At 42.9% G+C, this 22,067-nt stretch overlaps 1 protein-coding gene across 1 annotated transcript; it reads left to right on the plus strand.

Annotated features, from left to right (window-relative positions):
- Positions 1–1,805: 1,805 nt before the first annotated feature.
- Positions 1,806–4,005, plus strand: HOXD1 (homeobox D1). Its single transcript, XM_042952724.1, has 2 exons — positions 1,806–2,554; positions 2,927–4,005. The coding sequence occupies exons 1-2, from the start codon at positions 1,909–1,911 to the stop codon at positions 3,259–3,261; spliced, it is 981 nt and encodes a 326-aa protein (XP_042808658.1). The 5' UTR covers positions 1,806–1,908; the 3' UTR covers positions 3,262–4,005.
- The last annotated feature ends 18,062 nt before the right edge of the window (positions 4,006–22,067 follow it).

A 22,067-nucleotide genomic window follows, 5' to 3' on the forward strand; every position in this document is an offset into this window, starting at 1 on the left:
AGCTAGGTCTGAAGAGCTCTACCATTCCCTGTCCAGAGAGCTAGAAAAAAGACTCTATTTTTCTCTTTCAAAGAACTATTTAGGACCTTTGTCATCTGATTGCCTAAAGGAAAAGACTGAAGTAGCAACATCAAGTTTGAAGGGCCATCTTCAGCACAGGATTCCATTTCCCAACCAAATCCCAGAACTCCAGCAGTGCCGCAACACCAGAACTATTAGCTTTGTGCTCACTCCTAGCTGGGTACCCTCCACCTCCCCCCTCCCCACCTTGGCTCAACTTCACCCTCACCAGGGTAACACTTCTGGTGTGGCTCTGTTTATTCACAGGTTCACATCCCTGTAAGGAACTGGCTCCCCGGACTGTGATGGCTCCTATTTTCCCGGCTTCCTCAGAGTGGAATTTTAGGCAAGGGCTCAATCGCTCTTGCATGACAAGTGGATCAGTGAAACAATAATAAAACCTCCGTCACCATAACTAAGAGGCTATAATAGATCAAATTCTCAAGGGCACTTGAATAAGTCAAGAGTAGACCGTATTCACACAGTTTTAGGAAGCCACCCTCTCTCATGACTGCTGTGTGTAAATAACATTTATTTATATAGTTTTGCTATTTTCCTGCAGCCCCAAAGAAATGTTCAAGGAAGTTGAAAAGTTTGTCCATGTAAAGCCGGTCTTTGTAACCTTTCTACTCTTCATTTCCTGTGCCAGTTGCGCTTTTATTTCCCGTCTCTCCACACTCCGTAAACAAAACCGTATTATCAAGGGAAAGACGTGAGCCCATTAACATTGTGAGCCCTCAGATTTCACTCGCAAGAGACGACGCAGCACTTATCTGATGGAACAGAAGCTTTAATTGCTTCAAGGTACAAGCCCGTCCAAACCTCTGAGATCTGACGGCTCCCTGGGAAGCCTCTGCACCCTCCAGCCAAGCGCCCCAGCCAGAGCGTGCGCGAGCCAGCCTCCCGGAGAGGAGCACGAGCGTTCAACCACAAGCGCAGATGCTGTATTTGGATAACCCAGTTATGGGGGAAGCCTGGTAAACTTCTCCGCAAGGCAGAAACCTTATCTTTTGTCCCAGTCAAAACCTGGCGCTCCAACACTCGCCCCCACCTTGACTCCACAAACGGTAAGAGCGGAAACTGAAGGGACTCTGCCGAAGTAACGTGAAAATCTAGTCTAAAGGTGAAGATCTGATGCCGCCCCAGGGCCCCAGGGCGCCCCAGCGCCTAGGGCACAACATTTAGTCCGGTGAATCGGAGGCAGGCTGAAAGCGAGGGAAAAGTAAACACGTCCTCTAGGTTTAGGAGAAGGGTAACACCAGTGCCAGGAAAACCGAAAGCGCATAGGGCTCTGAACAGTGCCCACGGGTCGAACTCCACGCTCCCTTTTAACCCCTTCCCCACCTCAGTGCCCACTATCCGCACCCGAGGGATCAGCCACCCACCGATCCAGAAGAACAAGCGTCTCGCCCTCTATCCTCTCGTCCTCACCCGAGCGGCTAGTCTTGCCTTTCTCCTCCCGCTTCGTCCAGTGCCCGTCCCGGGGGGCAGGCGTCCGGCGCTCTCGCCCCGCCCTTCTCCACGCCGCCCCGGGGCCGCGCCCGCTCTCCCCGCGGCCCGGGGGCGCTGGACGGCGGCCACCCGCAGGTTTGGCAAAGTTGGCGGCGGGGCAGGCGCGTGGAGCAGCGCGCCAGTCGGGACCCCGGCCGTGCGGGGCAGGCGCCCATTGGCCGGCCAGCGCCACGTGGCCACCCCCGCTGCTATATTAGGCCACTATTTACCTCCGGCCCGCTCGCCATGGCTCGGCGAAGGCAGTTCGGATAGAGAGGAAGGGCGGAACGGCGCAGCCCGCGGCGGTCCTGCCCGGCCCCGCGCTCGGGCCCCCGCTCAGGCGGGTGGGCCGGAACCATGAGCTCCTACCTGGAATACGTGTCGTGTGGCAGCGGCGGGGGCGGCGGCGACGCGCTCAGCTTCGCGCCCAAGTTCTGCCGCGCCGACGCCCGGCCCGTGGCCCTGCAGCCCGCCTTCCCCTTGGGCAGCGGCGACGGCGCCTTCGTCAGCTGCCTGCCCCTGGCCGCCGCCCGACCTGCGCCTTTGCCCCCGGCCACCCCCGCGCCACCCTCCGCGCCGCCCTCGGCCGCGCCCTCCTACGCGCCGTGCACCCTGGAGGGCGCCTACGAGCCGGGCGCCGCACCTGCCGCGGCAGGGGGCGCGGACTACGGCTTCCTGGGGCCGGGGCCGGCGTACGACTTCCCGTGCGCGCTCGGGCGGCCGGCCGACGACGGCGGGGCGCACGTCCACTACGCCACTTCAGCCGTCTTCTCGGGCAGTGGTTCCTTTCTCCTCAGCGGCCAGGTGGATTACGCGGCCTTCGGCGAGCCCGGCCCCTTGCCGGCGTGTCTGAAAGAGCCAGCCGACGGCCACCCTGGGACCTTCCAGACCGCGTCCCCGGCCCCTGGCGCCTACCCCAAGTCTGCGTCGCCGGCCTCCGGCCTCCCCGCCGCCTTCAGCACCTTCGAGTGGATGAAAGTGAAGAGGAACGCCCCTAAGAAAAGTAAGTATCTGGGCCTTGGACGGACGCGACTGGGGTTGGGATCGGAGCCTCCTCCGCAGAATTGTGCTGGGAGCGCGTTGCAGCTGCCCCTCTGGACGGCGATTTAGGACTTCGGAAGGAAATGCGTCCCGCAGCGCTGTTAAGTAGGCGCATTCCATTGAGCGTGCCCCAAGTACACGCTCCGAAAATGTGCCAGGCATTGAGGAAATTTCGGGAAGGCGCTCTCCGTGGGGCGTTTCTCCTGGCACACCTTGTGTCTACAGAGACCCAGGAGAGCTGAGCTGTGATTTTGATTCTCACCAGCCCCGCTGCTCGCCCGCGTTCTATGTCCGCGTCCTCTCACCCCACCGATGCCCTGTCTTTATGTTGCAGGCAAACTCGCCGAGTATGGAGCCGCTAGCCCCTCCAGCGCGATCCGCACGAATTTCAGCACCAAGCAACTGACAGAACTGGAGAAGGAGTTTCATTTCAATAAGTACTTAACTCGAGCCCGACGCATCGAGATAGCCAACTCCTTGCAGCTGAATGATACGCAAGTCAAAATCTGGTTCCAGAACCGCAGGATGAAACAGAAGAAAAGAGAACGAGAAGGGCTTCTCCCCTCGGCCACCCCTGTGGCTTCCCTCCAACTCCCCCTCTCAGGAACGAGCACCACCAAGTCTGACAAGAGCCCAGGGAGCCCTTCTCAGGCCCAAGAGCCCTCATGAGGTTTAGTCTTGGGGCTGAGAAACCTTGGCCTGCAGAAGTCATAGGTCACCTCACCCCTGTCTAGACTTACTAGTTAAGTTTGGGATAGAGGTTTCACTTGGGAAACGAAGTATCCTAGTCGGCTTCTGAGTTCTAGGCTGTAGGTGTACAGATATCAATTTGAGGTCTCTTAAGCCACTCGTTTGTGTTTTATTTGTGTCTTATCAGGGAAAAGGTGCCCAGCTGCCAGCCCAGCCCTGCTGCTGTGTCGCCTAACTTAGTCATATGCAATTATTGGGTGCCGAGTGGCAGTTGCTGATCTCTGACAACCCCTGATTTACTCAGAAGAACATCTACCCAAAGTTTTCCAGATTTTAATTTAAAGAATGGGCTACATGTATTCAGCTTGAGATGACCAAAGCTAGTTAGGGCCTCCTTGATGTAGCTAAGCTGCTTCAAAGATGATCTTCACATTTGCACTCCAGTTTTGTTGTTTTTTTCTTTAAAAAGCAGTTTCTACCTCTTCATGTGCCTGAGTGAAGATACAATCGCTGTTTAGTTAGTAGCTGAACAAATCCACAGGGTGGGTGAAGATTCGAACCTGAACTACACCTTGACACCAACTACTCAGACTTGAATGTAAATATATACAGTATGTATATTTTTTAAAATGTTTGCTTGCAATGAACTTCTACATGGCATTGAATGTCATAGCATGTAAAGAGTTCGAACTTTTTTTTTGTAATAAAAATTACAGAATCTGCTCCTCTCTGTCTTTCCTTACGCTCCTTTCATTTCCATGATTTTTCTTAAAAGCTAATGGGGTTTCTTCAATTTGGAATTTCTTGATTCTGCTCTGGGAAATTTTTGACTGTAATAACTTTAAAAAGTAACAAACACATTTTTTATAGGTTGTTTACACAAACAAGTAACGGACAATTATCTGAGCAGTTTAAGGGTGAAAAAAAACTACTCTGCCAAATATTCAAGTAACTAAGGAGGTACTATACTTTAAGTGCCTGAGTTTTATGGTGAATACAGAGACTGCACATTAACTCAAAGGTGCCCACTGTGGGAATGTCGTAAAGCCAAGAAGATACTGCAGAAAGACCTCCTTATTCTTTTACCTCTTGCTCTCAGGCAAGGAAAAGGCAACCTGAAGATTTTGTTAGTCGGTTTGCCTTCTCTGAGAAAGGCAGCTGCATATCAAAAAGTTCTCAATGGCTGAATTCCCATTTCCAAAGTCAGGAATTACAAAGGAAGCTGGCAGAGACTTTCCACTTCCTGTAACCCAGACTAAGCATCTGGCCTACTAAGACAGCACAGAGGTGTCTCCGTTTTTAAAAGTGAAATATTTTCAAAGAATTCTTTGAAAGAAGCACAAAATTTGAAAGTTGGCAAGAGGGTGGGTATGTGATAAACTTCTTGTTTTCACCCAAACTCCTAGCTTCTAACCCTGAAAGCACTCATGGTTGACTAGGCTTTTATGCAACCTTACAGAAATATGTGAAAAGATGCAACAGTCATACACAAAGCCAAGTGGATACTTGAGACAATTGTCAGGGCAGGTCCTCACTTTATGAATAGTTATAGCTGTATCTTTAAAATCTCTCTATAGTTCAACCAAAAAGCATAAAGGCCCAGATAATCCAGATAAGAACTTTTAAGCTCTCCTTTTACCTAGATTTCTAAATTCTAATGTAGTGCTTTTTTTTTTTTTTTTTTAATGTTTTATTTATTTTTGAGAGAGAGTGAGCACAAGCGGGGGAGGAGCAGAGAGAGAAGGCGACCAGAGGATCCGAAGAGGGCTCTGAGCTGACAGCAACAAGCCTGGATGTAGGGCTCAAACTCATGAACTGAGACATCATGACTGGAGCCAAAGTCAGACGCTCAACCGACTGAGCCACCCAGGCGCCCCTAGCGTCACGCTTTAAATCCAATAATTCAGAAGTCTAACAGTTGTGGGTGATTACTATCCCTGTAAAACTGTGATGCGATTGTCTTAGGAGATTGAAGTTACACTTAAAATCTTGTCTTTTGCACCCACGGTTTAATGGAGTTGAAGAAATAAAAAGAGATCGGGTAGAACTCAGGTCTGTCAATATTATTCTTTTTTTTGTTTTTCACAGTTTCACCCTCTTTTTTAAAGGTTTTTATTTAAATTTCTGTTCGTTAACATACAGTATGATAGTAGTTTCAGATTGTTGATATTATTCTTGTGTTTCACCATCTGCCCTCCATTGACTTGATGCTAATCAGATCTTGTTTGAAAAACAGCCCCACCTCACCCTTCCACTCCCAGCTTTGTAGCTATTTGAAAGGACTTGTTACAGGAGCTGTGATCTCCTTGCTCCAGCCACCTCAGGGCTTCCCCTGCAGCGGTCTTTGACAAGACAATGTTTCCTTTTTGATAAGCATTAAATGTATACCTAAACAACAACAACAACAACAACAGTAAAATACCAACACGCCTGGTCATTTCCTTAATCTACCACGGTTTTCTCTGAGAAAATAAAGCTTTTCCTTTTGAAGCTGTAGCTAGCACTTAACCCTGATGGATGTCTTCCTTGATAAAGGTGGCTGTTTTGACATATGTATAATGTTGTTCTATGAATCAGACCAATATTAGCTATTTTTTGACCAACCCCAGGGATCTTTAAAAGCTTTCTTAATGCAGATCACTATATAGCTATATTCAGTATTAGGGAGAGTCCTGGCTGGAGATCCGGATGAACTAGGTGACCTCTGGAGGTACCCTCCAGCAATGAAAATGATACAGAAACAATTCAAAGATTTCTGCATATTTTATTTTAGGCCTAACATTGGAAAAAAGTTCAGCTCTAAGAAAGTAAATGCAGTCCATGGGAATACAGTGATACTGTGTTTGTATAGGAAAAGTGTATTGAAAAAAAATTTTTAATGTTTATTTTTGAGAGAGAGAGAGAGAGAGAGAGAGAGAGAGAGAGAAATAGAGCACAAGAGCATGGGGAGGGGCAGAGAGAGGGAGACACAGAACTGGAAGTAGGCTCCAGGCTCTGAGCTGTCAGTACAGAGCCCCATGTGGGGCTCGAATCCACGAACCGTGAGATCATGACCTGAGCCTAAGTCAGACGCTTAACCAACTGAACCACCCACATGTCCCTGGGAAAAGTGGGTTTTAGAGTTTGTTAAATGTATCTTGTCAGTGGAGGTACCCAACCCTTGTGAATTGTTTATAGAACATTTCCCCTTCCCATTATTCAGAGCCTTGCATTATTTTGAGTCAGATCGTCCATGGAGTATGATGGTAGCTATGCACACTGTGAAACTGCTAGAACAATCCCATCTCTATTTTATAAAAATTCAAACTAAATATGCTAATGTACCCACCAGTGTTCCATTACGAGAATGAATACACAGTGGACCGTTCTGGCTGTTGTATAATTTACTGTTCAATGTTCTTTTGTCTTCACAGAATGACCATGTGTCTGTCTGTTTTTCTGGATTCAGGATAGTTAGGAATGAGGAAGAAGAAATAAAGCATTTAATACTACTTAAAATTCCATTACTTGAGTACTAGCAAACAAAGGGCTTGCTAATGTAAAAACCTAAAGCAATGTCACCTAAATCCTCAAAAGATTAATTGTATGTGAGTCTTCTGTCCCAGTCTTATATACGGTGAGGCCTGGGACCAGACAAGGTTATGTCCGATTATCATATCATCAGAAAAGAGGGGCAGACTCAGGGAGACCTACAGTAGCTCTGGAGTTCTTAATTATTTCTTATGGCCTAACAAATGCTCTATATTTGCTGAATATTGAATTTAAAAACCTCAGGACCTAATCAGGTTCAGAGAGATATTTAGTCTGACCACAGACCTCTCAACAAGAAAAATGCCGATTGTTAAAACTGTATTTGTGGTTTTAAAGTGAAATCATACTGGACATAGCTCACAAATAATGATAAATCTCCATCTAAATAGAAATCTAGTTTTTCATGGTTTTGACCTCTAAAGCATACTTCCAGAGCATGAACATGCAACAAACATACAAAATAGTTCTATTTGACATCTCACTTATATGCTTCTGAAGGTATAATTGTTATGCAGGAATATGAATTCAATAGAAACTTTAACTAAATTCAATAGCGAACTAAGAGGAAAGAATTCCTAAATATTGGCATAAAAGGAAAGTCAATTGCTTAGACTGTAAAGACTTCAACATTATCTCTTCCACTTCTACTAGTCTTATTGATATAATTTAATATATACAAAGGGTGGCCAAAGACTGGTGGTCATTTGGACTTGGAAATAGCTAATACAGCAGGTTACTGACCCTTTTGAGGCATTTCTAGAGAATGCTAGACTATAGCACCTTCTTATATTCCACTCTTCCACTATATTCCCTTCTTAGGGGTTTTGTTGAAACTAAACTACAATTTGGGGGAATATCTTTAAGAAAAAAAATTACGAATACAAAATTGCTAGGGTATCTTTCAGGACCTGAAAGGGCCCAAGTTAGTGAAGCTCAAGTTTTTTTCTTTCTTTTTTAATTTTAATATTCTTTTTTTTTTTTTTTTTTTTTTTTTTTAGTTTTTTTAATGTTTATTTATTTTGAGAGAGAGACAGAGAGTGAGCAGGGGAGGGACAGAGAGAGAGACAGACACAGAATCCGAAGTGGGCTCCGGGCTCCGAACTATTAGCAGAGAGCCTGACACAGGGCTCGAACCTACCAACAGTGAGATCATGACCTGAGCCAAAGTCGGACGCTTAACCAACTGAGCCATGCAGGCACCCCTTAAGATTCTATCTTTAAGTAATCTCTACACCCAATGTGGGGCTTGAGCTCACAACCGGAGATCAAGAGTTGCATGGTCTACTGACTGAGAGCCCAGGTGCCCAAAGTTTCTTTGGGTTCATGGTCAATCCCTATTTTCCCCTTCCGGAAAAGGTTGCTCCATTCCTAGTATCCAGGATTGTTTGCAAGATGATAGCAGTGATTGCTTCTCTCCAACATCTTGGAAACAGAAGGTCTGTTTGCTCCTCTTGAAGTACATCAAGTAGTGGCAGATAATGCAGACAAGAATAGGTTGGGGCTTTGTCCTCCACGCTGAGTATCTCAATCCCACTCTGCTCTTCTGGGCTACTGGCTGGCTGAACTATTTCACTGTCTTGGAAGGAGAGCTCTGTCTCATCCAGGAGGCTCTTTTCTGTTGTATTTCCTTCTCAGTGTTATAAACAGAAGAGAAATACAGAACTAGATATGACACAGCTACACAGTTGGCTTCTAAGCATTTCCCAGAAGGATGGAATCACTGAAGCTTAGGTAAAGGACTGGGAAAAAAAGAGAACATTATTCTTCAGGGAGGAGATGCAGATTTTAGCACCAGTTGTGTTTTCTCTTTCTTTCTTTCTTTCTTTCTTTCTTTCTTTCTTTCTTTCTTTTTGTTTAACCCTTTTCCTTTCTTTTTGTTTTCTATTTATCTATTTTTTAAAATTTAATTTATTTTTAAAAATTTACATTCAAGTTAGTTAGCATATGGTGCAACAATGATTTCAGGAGTAGATTCCTTAATGCCCCTTACCCAGTGAGCTCATCTCCCCTCCCACAACCCCTCCAGTTCTCCATATTTATGAGTCTCTTCTGTTTTGTCCCCCTCCCTGTTTTTATATTATTTTTGCTTCCCTTCCCTTATGTTCATCTGTTTTGTATCTTAAAGTCCTCATATGAGTGAAATCATATATTTGTCCTTCTCTGACTAATTTCACTTAGCATAATACCCTCTAGTTCCATCCACGTAGTTGCAAATGGCAAGGTTTCATTCTTTTTGATTGCCGAGTAATACTCCATTGTATATATATATATGCCACATCTTCTTTATCCATTCACCCATCAATGGACATTTGGGCTCTTTCCATACTTTGGTTATTATTGATAGTGCTGCTATAATCATTGGGGTGCATGTGTCCTTTTGAAACAGCATACATGTATCCCTTGGATAAATGCCTAGTAGGGCAATTGCTGGATCATAGAGTAGTTCTATTTTTAATTTTTTGAGGAATCTCCATACGGTTTTCCAGAGTGGCTGCACCAGTTTGTATTCCCACCAGCAGTGCCAAAGAGATCCTCTTTCTCCGCATCCTTGCCAATATCTGTTGTTGCCTGAGTTGTTAATATTCACCATTCTGACAGGTGTGAGGTGGTATCTCGTTGTGGTTTTGATTTGTATTTCCCTGATGATGAGTGATGTTGAGCATTTTTTCATGTGTCAGTTGGCCATCTGGATGTTGTCTTTGGAGAAGTGTCTATTCATGTCTTTTGCTCATTTCTTCACTGGATTATTTGTTTTTTGGGTGTTGGGTTTGATAAATTCTTTATAGATTTTGGATGCTAACCTTTTATCTGATGTGTCATTTGCAAATAGCTTCTCCCATTCTGTCGGTTGCCTTTTAGTTTTGCTGATTGTTTCCTTCGCTGTGCAGAAGGTTTTATTTTGATGAGGTCCCAATAGTTCATTTTTGCTTTTGTTTTCCTTGCCTCTGGAGATGTGTTGAGTAAGAAGTTGCTGTGGCCAAGGTCAAAGAGGTTTTTGCCTGCTTTCTCCTCGAGGATTTTGATGGCTTTCTGTCTTACATTTAGGTCTTTCATCCATTTTGAGGTTTTTTTTTTAATATGGTGTAAGAAAGTGGTCCAGTTTCATTTATCTGCGTGTCGCTGTCCAGTTTTCCTAGCACCACTTGCTGAAGAGACTGTCTTTATTCCATTGGATATTCTTTCCTGCTTTGTCAAAGATTAGTTCACTATACATTTGTGGGTCCATTTCTGGGTTTTCTATTCTGTTCCATTGATCTGAGTGTCTGTTCTTGTGCCAGTACCATCCCGTCTTGATGATTACAGCTTTGTAGTATAGCTTGAAGTCTGGGATTGTGATGCCTCCTGCTTTGGTTTTCTTTTTCAAGATTGCTTTGGCTAGTCAGTGTCTTTTCTGTTCCCATACAAATTTTAGGATTGTTTGTTGTAGCTCTGTGAAGAATGCTGGTGTTATTTTGATAGGTATTGCCTTGAATATGTAGATTACTGTGAGTAGTATTGACATTTTAACAATATTTGTTCTTCCTATCCAGGAGCATGGAATATTTTTTCATTTTTTGATGTCTTCTTCACTTTCTCTCATAAGCTTTCTATAGTTTACAGCATATAGATTTTTCACCTCTTTGGTTAGATTTATTCCTAGATATTTTATGGGTTTTGGTGCAATTGTAAATGGGATCTATTCCTTGATTTTTCTTTCTGTTGCTTCATTATTGGTATACAAGAATGCAACCAATTTCTGTGCATTGATTTTATATCCTGTGGCTGCTGAATTCATGGATCAGTTCTAGCAGTTTTTTGGTGAAATCTTTTGGGTTTTCCATATAGAGTATCATGTCATCTGCAAAGAGTGAAAGTTTGACTTCTTCCTGACCGATTTGGATGCCTTTTATTTCTTTGTGTTGTCTGATTGCTGAGGCTAAGACTTCCAATACTACGTTGAATAACAGTGGTGAGACATCCTGTCTTGTTCCTGACCTTAGGGGGGAAGCTCTCAGTTTTTCCCCGTTGAGGATGATATTAGCGTTGGGTCTTTCATATATGGCTTTTATGATCTCAAGGTATGGTTTTTTTATCCCTACTTTCTTGAGGGTTTTTATCAAGAAAGGATGCTGTATTTTGTAAAATGCTTTCTCTGCATCTATTGAGAGGATCCTATGGTTCTTGTCCTTCTTTTATTGATGTAATGAATCACATTGATTATTTTGCAGATATTAAACCAGCCTTGCATCCCAGGTATATTCACCCACTTGGTCGTGGTGAATAATCTTTTTTTAATGTGTTGTTGGATCTGGTTGGCTAATATCTTGTTGAGGATTTTTGCATCCATGTTCATCAGGGAAATTGGTCTATAGTTCTCCTTTTTAGTGGAATCTTTGTCTGGTTTTGGAATCAAGGTAATGCTGGCTTCATTAGTTTTTCCTTTCATTTTTATTTTTTGGTATAGCTTCAAGAGAATAGGTGTTAACTCTTCCTTAAATGTGTGGTAGAATTCCCCTGGAAAGCCATCTGGCCCCGGACTCTTGTTTTTTGGGACATTTTTGATTACTAATTTGATTTCTTTACTGGTTATGGGTAGCTCCAGTTGTGTTTTCTAATTGAAAGGGGACATAATTTCCCTGGTCTCAGTTTCTTCTATAAAACAGAGGGGTTGGTCTGGGTGATCATTAAGTTTCCACATCACCCTATTATTCTGCTGGATTCCTTATCTTGCTGGTTATTACTGAAAAGTTTATTTAACAACAATGTAGCTGTGTAAGATTAGCATCAACAAGAAGCTTTTACGTTTTCATCTACTTGTGTGTGTGTATGTGTGAACTAGATGATGTTTCTCATTGGTCTTAACTGGAACAAAAGAGCTAACAATGGTGATAGCTACCCCCAAAGTTACCACTTCCCTTTGAACAGATAAATTAGGGTCTAATAAACTTTTCAAATATATGTCAGTGCTTCAAGTTAGGATTCTCAATCTCCTTATTCTTAATACTTCAAAGTAGACAGCTTTCAGAACAGAGAAATCTGGAATTTCTCCTCCTTTAAGATATGTGGGATTCCAAAGTAAATACTCTGTTCTGTTCAGGAAAAGAGATACAAATACCCAACTTGCTCCTGCTTTCCATTAGTCACCAAGCCCTACTTATTCTTCCTTCAAAATGTCTCATGCCTTCTTTCCTTCTCCATTGGTTCAGGCTTTATCATTTCTCAATCAGCTACGCAATGGATGCCCTGCTGACCTCCTTGCCTCCAGTCTCCTTCCCAGCCAATCCATTTTAAAGCCCTGTCTTCATGTTGTCCATTTTAAATTCTTGGTAGCTCTTGGTTGCCAGTGGGAAAAACTCAAATGTTTTAACCTGAGATCCAACTCTCTCAATGTCTGTGTCCATTCATGTTAATCTCACACCTGACATAGAAACTTTACCCTAATTAACGTTATCTCTTCAGTCTTTTCCACAAGGAAACTTATGCTTTTTCTGCCTCTGCACCTTTTCTTATGCCATTCCTTTCTCTTCTGCCTTTCTGCCTATCCAAGGTCATCCTTTATGGCACAGCTCGAATCTCATCACTGTGACATCTGTTTGCACCACCCAAACTTAAAGTGAACTCCTCTGAGCTTCTGTAGCATTTGCTTGTATTACTCATTCAGCACTTACAATATCCTGCTGTACTGTAAGATCGCTTTCTCTCTCTCTTTCCCTCTCCCTCCCTACCGCTGTCTCCCTCTTCCCCCTTCTCCATTAGTTTTCTCTCCATTGTTATATATTTTATCTCTCACTGAATACCTGTTACATAATAGTGATTCTGTATTAGTTGCTGAATGTTGAATGCAGTTTTATTACATCATCACATACAGTGCACCTCTTCTGCCAGGAATATTATAAACAATTTGTTAAGTATTCCTTTTCTTTCTTTCATTTATTTATTTTTTTCAAAAGTAATCTCTGTGCTCAGTGTGAGACTCAAACTCAGGATCCTGAGATCAAGAGTCACATGCTCTACTGACCGAGCCAGGCCGGAGCCTCGTGCTAAGTATTCTTTCTTTCTTTCTTTTTTCTTTTTTTTCCAAAGTTTATTTACTTATTTTGAGAGAGAGAGAGAGAAAGAGAGAGTGCACAAGCATGAGCAGGGGAGGGACAGAGAGAGACAGAGAGAGAGAATCCCAAGCAAGCTCTGTACTGACAGGGCTCAATCCCACGATCATGAGATGATGACCCAAGCTGAGATCAAGAGTTGAGCGCATAACCAACTGAGCCACCCAGGTACTCCATTATTCTTTATATTTCATTATTCACAGAAGAACATGAGCTATTCTTGGCCACACAATAAACTACCAATAGGAGGTGAGGAAGTGAAGGAGGAACTATGAATTTCCCTTCTTGAGCTTCAAGGCACATTTTTTTTTCCAAGTTTCTTTTTTTTAAATTCATTTATTTTGAGAGAGGGAGAGTGTGGGAGGGGCAGAGAGAGAAGGAGAGAAAGAGAATCCCACTGTCAGCGCAGAGCCTGAAGCAGGGCTTGAATTCAGAAACTGAGAACATGACCTGAGCTGAAAACAAGAGTCAGACATAACCAACACAGCCACTTAGGGGCCCCAAGGCACATTCTTTCAATTGAATATATTGTAAACCAACAGAGACTGTGAATGTTATCTAAAACTATCCCTTTTATCCTTATAGAATATAATGTATAATGCACTTTGGTTGTTATTTGGGGCTTTGTAATATACTGTATTGCATTCATTACTATAATTACTTGAGTACCTTGTGGGAACTTGAGTACCTTATGGGAATAGAACCATTGGAAGAGGAGTTTTGAAACCAAACGAGGTCTAGTATGGGGTTTCTCAAGAATGGTCTGGAGACGATTAAACATAGTGGTTACAAGAGTGCATCTTGGAGGCAGACAGTCTTGGGAGCAAATCCTAGGATGGATAATGGAATGTCACTTAGCCCTACGTTCCTCCCTTAAAGACAGGAATAATAATATCCTTATTTCATTGACTTGTGAGGATGAACAGAGGTCATTCGTACATATTGCTTCACACAATGTCCAATGCTTAATAAACATTCACGAATTATTAAAACAGGATGGATGGATTATAAGAGTTGTAACAGGAAGCTAAGATGGAAAGACACAGGCTGAGGGAGAGAAATATTCATGTATATATAAAACATATATTTATTGAGCTCTTAGGTGCCAGGCACAGAGAATTAACAGCTAGAGTTGAAGAGATATTGAGAAGGGGACCAGAATTACAGGGAATCAGGGGCACCTGAGTGGCTCAATCAGTTGAGCACCCAACTCTTGATCTCGGCTTATGTCAGGATCTCACAGTTGTGAGACCAAGCCCTGAGTCGGAAACCTGCTTAAGATTCTCTCTCTCTTTCTCTCTCCCCCTCTGCTCTCCCCTCACACTCATTCACTCTCTCTCTCTCTCAAAAAAAAAAAAAAAAAGGGGCGCCTGGGTGGCGCAGTCGGTTAAGCGTCCGACTTCAGCCAGGTCACGATCTCGCGGTCCGTGAGTTCGAGCCCCGCGTCAGGCTCTGGGCTGATGGCTCAGAGCCTGGAGCCTGTTTCCGATTCTGTGTCTCCCTCTCTCTCTGCCCCTCCCCCGTTCATGCTCTGTCTCTCTCTGTCCCAAAAATAAATAAAAAAACGTTGAAAAAAAAAAAAAAAAAAAAAAAGAAAAGAAAAGAAAAGAAAAGAATTATAGGGAATCAGGTTGGAGTAAATAAGTAAAGGTTTAGGGTTATTGATAAAATTAACAAAATATAGGTGGTTCATGATAACAGACTAAAACAAAATGGTAGTTAATGAATACTTGATGAGAGCCATGGCTGAGCACTCACTGAATTAAGATCCCAAGACAGAAGATCCCAGCCTAGGAGAAATAAAGGATGAAAGGGGCATTAGACCATTGACCTTGGCTTCCAATTTACTAGATCATTCCAAGCAATGCAAAAAACTTAAGTCCATTATACTCAATTTTTCCCTATCCAAAAGGACATGTGAAATCACATGCATGGTATTTTGAGGGTCGGGCATCATAAATTAGATTGCAGTGATGATTTACATGAGTTTCCTACATTGTGGCACTTCCCCAGGTTTGAATTTATCAACCTTAAAAATAGAGACTCTGGTTGCTGTGTTCTGTTGACATCAAAGTTAAAATAGGATCAACCTATTGATTCTGTTGCTGCAGAAAGAAGAAATTCCTCCCTCTACCTACTCTGGCAGTGGGGAATCATGAATTTTCTTAACTGTGCATAAACCTGTAACTATTTCCATTGTGGGTTTATGAAAGACTGCCCTTAAACTGGAAAAGAAAGAAAGAAAGAAAGAAAGAAAGAAGAAAGAAAAGCTTGCTGCAGAGGGGACATTTTAAGGCAAGATTATCCTATGTAAACAGAAAGTATCTTATTTTTCCTAAATGCCTATGACCTAATTGTCGAAATAGTGTTAGTATTCTATTGCTTGTATGAGTAATTACTCTATCATATATAAATGTTTATATCTCCTCTTACATTTGAAACTTAAGCTACGTTTCAAATTCATGAAGTGTTGGGGCGCCTGGGTGGCTCGGTCGCTTAAGCGGCCGACTTCGGCTCAGGTCACAATCTCGCAGTCCGTGAGCTCGAGCCCCGCGTTGGCTCTGTGCTGACCGCTTGGAGCCTGGAGTCTGTTTTGGATTCTGTGTCTCCCTCTCTCTCTGCCCCTCCCCCATTCATGCTCTGTCTCTCTCTGTCTCAAAAATAAAGAAACGTTAAAAAAAAAAAAAGAAAAAAGAAAAAAAGAAAAAAAAAACAAATTCATGAAGTGTTTTGGCTTTACTATAGGGGGCAAGGAAAGAAATTACTAGCTTATAAAAGAATTGTAGAAAATATAGATTCAAAGTAAATAAATATAACAAGCTACAAAGGACAAGTTAAAAAATATAATATTTCTGAGGTGTCTGGGTGGATCAGTCGGTTGAGTGTCTGACTCTTGATTTCTGCTCGGGTCATGATCTCATGGTTGTGAGATCGAGCCCCTTGTCAGGCTCTGTGCTGAGTGTGGATCCTGCTTAAGATTCTCTCTCTCTCTCCTTCTGCCCCTCCCCTGCTTATGCTAGCTCTCTCTCTTTAAAAAAAAAAGTTTAAAAAATATATAATATTTCTTATTCAGACAAGGATCACATACTATTTGTCCCTAAAAATCTTTAATCAACTTTAAAAACAATTTAAACTTCCTTGGGTTAACCTGCCAAGAAGCCCAGTTTATTCCTCTGTTTTGACTGCAAGTGAAAGCCCACATGCAACCAGAATAATCTATTTTTCTAGTAGCATATGGTTCCTTTGCAAACTTCAAAACCAGCTGTGTTTGTGTCTCTAAAGAAGCTTTGGAATTTGTTACATGGTGATGCTATCCAAGAACTGTCCAAGTCTACTTTTATTGAAAGTTTGTGATTTTTGGCTTGGCCCTGAATTTTGAAAATTATATAGGTTATAAAAAAAATGTTAGGGGCGCCTGGGTGGCTCAGTCGGTTAAGTGTCAGACTTCAGCTTGTGTCATGATCTCACAGCCCGTGAGTTCGAGCCCTGCATGGGGCTCTGCGCTGACAGCCCAGAGCCTGGAGCCTGCTTCAGATTCTGTGTCTCCCTCTCTCTCTGTTCCTCCCCTGCTCATGTTCTGTCTCTCTCTCTCTCTCTCTCAACAATTAAGAATAAACATTAAAAAAAAGTTTTAAAAAAGTTATAGATTTCTTAACTAGTCTCATATAAACAAAAACTATTATAAGTTACATATTTTATTATACCAACAAACTGAAAGAACTTCAGTCTGAATGATCAAAGATGAATAAAAGTATTGCTTTATACCTGTCCCTAACGTCATATGCATCACAAAGACAAAGGTGAGCTAGCACCAGATTATTTGTAAGTAAAAGTTTCAGATTTTCCAATTCTGTTCCCTTCTAATTTTAGTTGTAAAACACAATTAACATTTTGAACTCAGAACACATAGAGTTAGCTTAAAGCTTTCTGAGTTAAGATTATGTAGAATTAGGGACACTAATAAAATCAAAAAACACATTTGAGTTGCTAAAATGTCCAGACTTTTAAGTATTTTCCCCCCTTAGTGTCAGAAGGCTCTTCTAGAGACTACTCTCTTAGTGAAGAAGAAATAGTTACGTGTTGGGACACCTGGGTAGCTCAGTCGGTTAAGCATCCAACTTCAGCTCAGGTCATGATCTCACCATTCACGAGTTCAAGTCCCACATCAGGCTCTGTGCTGACAGCTCAGAGCCTGGAGCCTGCTTCGGATTCTGTGTCTCCCTTTCTCTCTGCCCCTCCCCTGCTCGCACTCTGTCTCTCAAAATAAAAATAAACACTAAAAAAATTAAAAAAAAAAAAAAAGAAATAGTTACCTGTTAGTTTCATCTGTTTCTCATTTCTTAAATTCAATATTTTTATTTTAAAACTAACACGCACGGTATATCCCCAGTTTTAGAAAATTATTTCCGTGTACTAAGCTATCTCTGCATGTGTTCATCTATCATTCCTCCTGTCTGTGTGTCTACATAGATAGGAATGTCAAAAAAGATGTTCACCTAATGTTGACGATGGTTGTTTCTACATGGCAGGAAAATTTTGTTGATTTTTTCTCTGTAGTACTTTTTTATGTTGCTTAAAATTTTAAAATAATGGATCACTAAATGTAGAGGTAATACAGTCATTACTCTCAAATACATGAAAAAGGGAAAATTGCATTGGACAGTCACAGTCTTTGCATTTATTTTTGCCAGTGGAAGACCCCAGAGGAATTAGGTAATGCATCTCATGTGCCAAATCCTGAATAATTAAATAAAAATGTCTGTCATATACATGGGTGTACACATGAGTCGAATAAATGATAGATAAGGTCTATCATTCATTTCTTCAACAGGGAATTCAGCACTTGGGTGTCACATATGTTCAATTTTCATCCTACCAGTTGGAAACAAGCTCTGAATCATGCTGATAAAAGCAGAATTCGTGATTAGCAGAAGAATAAGAAAAAAATACGTTTAGCTTAAGTAAAATGGAGAACCAAGAAATATGGGAAACGACACTCTATTCTAGTGTATGGAACATAGTTTTTAAAGGGAAGTATGGTTGACACACAATGTTGCGTTAGTTTCAGGTGTACAACACAGGGATTGGACAATTTTTTTTTAATTTTTTTAAACATTTATTTATTTTTGAGACAGAGAATGAGAGAGAGAGAGAACATGAATAGGGGAGGGTCAGAGAAAGAGGGAGACACAGAATCCGAAACAGGCTCCAGGCTCTGTCAGCACAGAGCCCCACGTGGGGCTCGAACCCACGGACTGCGAGATCATGACCTGAGCCGAACTCGGACGCTTAACCGACTGAGCCACCCAGGCGCCCCATGATTGGACAAGTTTATACGTTATGCTGTGCTCACCACAAGCGTAGCTACCATCTGTCAACACACCTTGCTATTATAATACCATCGATTATATTCCCTGTGTTGTGCCTTTTATTCCCTTGACTTATCCATTCCGTAACTGGAAGCCTGTATCTCCCACTCCCCTTCACCCATTTTGCCCATCCCCCAAGCCCCCCCAAACTAGACTCCTGGTTATCATTTTTCCATACGTCTAAAGCAAAATTGGGGAAACGTTGCTTTTTATGTGAAAATCAAGTTTCCGAAGACGTGAGCAAACTTTTGATAAGAAGGAGTATTCTTAACTTGCGTTGCATTTTTTCTGGAGAGCGACACCAAAATATCCTTTGGTATCCATCGTCCATTCATGTTGTAGAAAGACTAATGAAATGTCACGGTGGTCTCTGAGAGAGACCCACCAAAAACTCAGGTCCAGTTGAGCCTCCGGGAGACTAGTTCAAGGTCCAATAACTACCGGGAGAAAATGCTAGCTCTTTCACTGGCTTTATTTTGGGTTGGCTTATTTTGTTAGCAACTTGATACCTCTAAGTTTTTGTGAGAAACTTTAAAATGGGTACGTATTCCAACCGTATGAGGTGTCTTCATGTGGCCCAAAGTATTAAAATTCTGTGGAGCACCTGCATTGCGGCTGCTAGTGGTCTGGTCATTTTGGCTGACCTTGTGCCTTCTTCTTCTTTCTCCAACAGCTTTCCGCTTTTTCGGGGGGTGAAGGAACAGCTGATTGTCCTGCCCACGGCAGCGAAGCCAGCTCTAGGACGGGTGCTAGCTTATATTGAGGGAGGTGTTCCTGGCTGGCTGGAGAGCCTCCTCTGAGCGAAGGTCTGTGACCCTCCTGGAGGAACCACACCTAATCATTTTCCCACCCTGTTTCAACTAACTTGAGTGGGTCCAATGTGTGCCTCTTAGAACCCTGTGTGATGCACTGCCCTCAAGGAACTTAAAAACTGAGTAGTAAGGGAGATCAGACAAGTCCAAAAATAACTTTAAGTGCCTTATCGGAGCTTCACATGCTTAGGACTGTGTCTACACAGCACAAAACAAAGTGGCCGTCTGGCACGCGTCCAGTTGCTTTAACAAATTTGGCAGCCCATTGGATACATGAGGCTTCAGAGTCTATCATAAGATCTCTGGAGAAGGGATTCCACAACTTCCACTGGAAACTCATTGTGAGTCGCTTCATAGACTGGCATTAGAGAAATGGAATAGGTTTTTTCCATCCATTTCTTTTGGATTCCAGGAAGTTTCTCAGCTCAAAGTGGGAATTTTGAACTAAATGATGGCAAAGACCCCATTGCCAATTGCTTCTTGCTTTGTTTCATAGTTCGATTAACTTTAATTCTATTTCTAAATCCTTCTGTCTTCCACTTTGCATTTTGTACACAAAATGTCGCAATGATCTGCATCGGTGTCTGTCTCCTCCAGGAAAGGAGCTGTAGTATTCATCTTCCTAACTCTGGATTCCCTACCTTATCTGTTTAGTGTTACGCTGGTTTTACACACCATAATTACTGAAGAGATTTTTGTATTTTTTAAATTTTTATATGTTTATTTCTTTTGAGAGAAACAGCGCGAGCAGGAGAGGTGCAGACAGAGAGGGGAACAGAGGATCCCAAGCAGGCTCTGCGTTGACAGCAGCGAGCCCAACGCGGGGCTCAAACTCATGAACCATGAGATCATGACCTGAGCTGAAGTCGACCACTCAACCAACTGAGCCACCCAGGTGCCCCTGAAGAGGTTTTTCTTTAAAGGAGTTGTCCACGTGTCCCACTCTGGTCCTGTTAGAAGGTTCTTTCACCCATGCTTGGGTTAAGATGATAAAGTAAGAGAAATTTGTCTCTGTATCTTCTTTTTTTGAGGCACTCTCTGCTACTCCTCCATTTACCTGTGCTATCTAGTCAGTTAGCAACAAGCAGTAGCTGGCAATATTCTATCGCAACCAGGTTACATGGGTAGTTGAAATTACACACGAAAGCTTAACGTACCCTTCTGCCTGTATGCTGTATTTCACCATCAAAATAAGTGAGGGGTGCCTGACTGGCTCAATTGGTACAGCACGCGATTCTCGATCTTGGGGTGGTGAGTTCAAGCCCCACGTGTGGTGTAGAGTTTACTTAAAAATAAAATTAAAAAATAAGTGGAATAATGCTTGTTAAAAACGGTTGTCCAGCCTGGGTTTCCCTCTGAATGAGAGAGAAGACTGTTTAAAAAAAAATTTTTTTTAATGTTTATTTATTTTTGAGACAGAGAGAGACAGAGCATGAATGGGGGAGGGTCAGAGAGAGGAAGACACAGAATCTGAAACAGGCTCCAGGCTCTGAGCTGTCAGCACAGAGCCCGATGCGGGGCTCGAACTCACGGACCACGAGATCATGACCTGAGCCGAAGTCGGCCAGAGAGAAGACTGTTTTAATATGTGTGAAGCTTCTTCTAAAGGCAAGAGTGAGGCCCTGAGAGAGTTAAACTCTCGGATGACACAGAAACCAGTGCTGTGAGACAGATTGGATGGGATGAGGCAGTATCCGTGAGGCCATTTAACGGGTTCATTTCAATAGACTACATGAGAGATGATGACGGCTTGAGCCAAGGAAGAAGATGGAAAAACATAAAACAGACACTTTGGAGGAAAAATGGGAAGGAGTTAGTGAGACCAGATATAGACCTTGGAGCTCTAGCAACAGAAACGATTAGAAAATAAGTTTTTTGTTACGGTAAAAGATACATAAATTAAAATTCACCATTGTACGCACTTTTACGTGAACAATTCGGTGGCATGACGTGCGTTCACATTGTTATGTAGCCATCACCACCATCCATCACCAGAACTGTTTCATTTCCCCAGACTGAAGCTCTGTGCCCATTAAACACGAACTCCCCATTCCCTACCCCACCCCCCGCTGCCCCAGCAACCACCATTCCCACTGCTGTCTCCACGAATTTGTCTCTTCCAGATACCTTCCATGTGTGGAGTCATGTATTATTTGTCCATTTGCGTCTGGCATATTTAAGTTAGCATGATGTTTTCACAACAGGAACGAATGTTGTTGTGCCTCACCTCTAATACGAGGCATTTAAGGTAAAATCGTGTTTTTCAAAATCACACCAAATTATACGTACCCTTAAATTTAAGAAAGCATATCTCTGGGTTTTCTGGTTGCAAATTTTGGATGATTGAAGCTATACTTTTCTCTCTTTCTGCGTTGGGGGTGTGGGTGGGATGCGCGTGTAGGAAGTACTGTCCGCTCACCTACTGGGTATTCACCCGCTCAGGGGCCTTCCAACACCCGGAAACGCTGCATTTTCAGATCTTTCTCAAATGTTCTTTAAACATTTCCCAGCTAACATTCAAATTGTAATTAGGGATTTTTTTTTTATTTTTATTTTTTTTACTAGACTTTAAAAATTCCTACAGACAATCTAGAAAGGGAAATTCAGGAGAGATGATGGGAGACTTTGGCCAGAGCAGGCTTGGGGCTCTCCCAAATCTCACATGTGGATGAGCACCTGGGATGGCTCTAGGGCCCCAGGACAGGCCACTAAAGGTGGCTGGTGCTTTAGGTGGCATGAAGCAAGGAGGGGAGGAGGAGCTTTTCACAACACAGAACTCACAACACACAACTCTGCTTGGGCCAGAAAGAGACTTAGTGATTTTCCGCTCCAGTCCCAAAACATGGGCTTGGAAATCAGAGGATTGGAGTTCGAATTCTGACTCTACTCCTTACTCTTTGCCCTTGGGCAGGCCGTTGGACCTCTCTCTTCTGTGCTTGAGTTACCTTACGGGGAAATGAACAAAATGGTATCTGCCTCATAAGACT

This window comes from Panthera leo, chromosome C1 (assembly GCF_018350215.1).
Source record: "Panthera leo isolate Ple1 chromosome C1, P.leo_Ple1_pat1.1, whole genome shotgun sequence".
NCBI lineage: Eukaryota > Metazoa > Chordata > Mammalia > Carnivora > Felidae > Panthera > Panthera leo.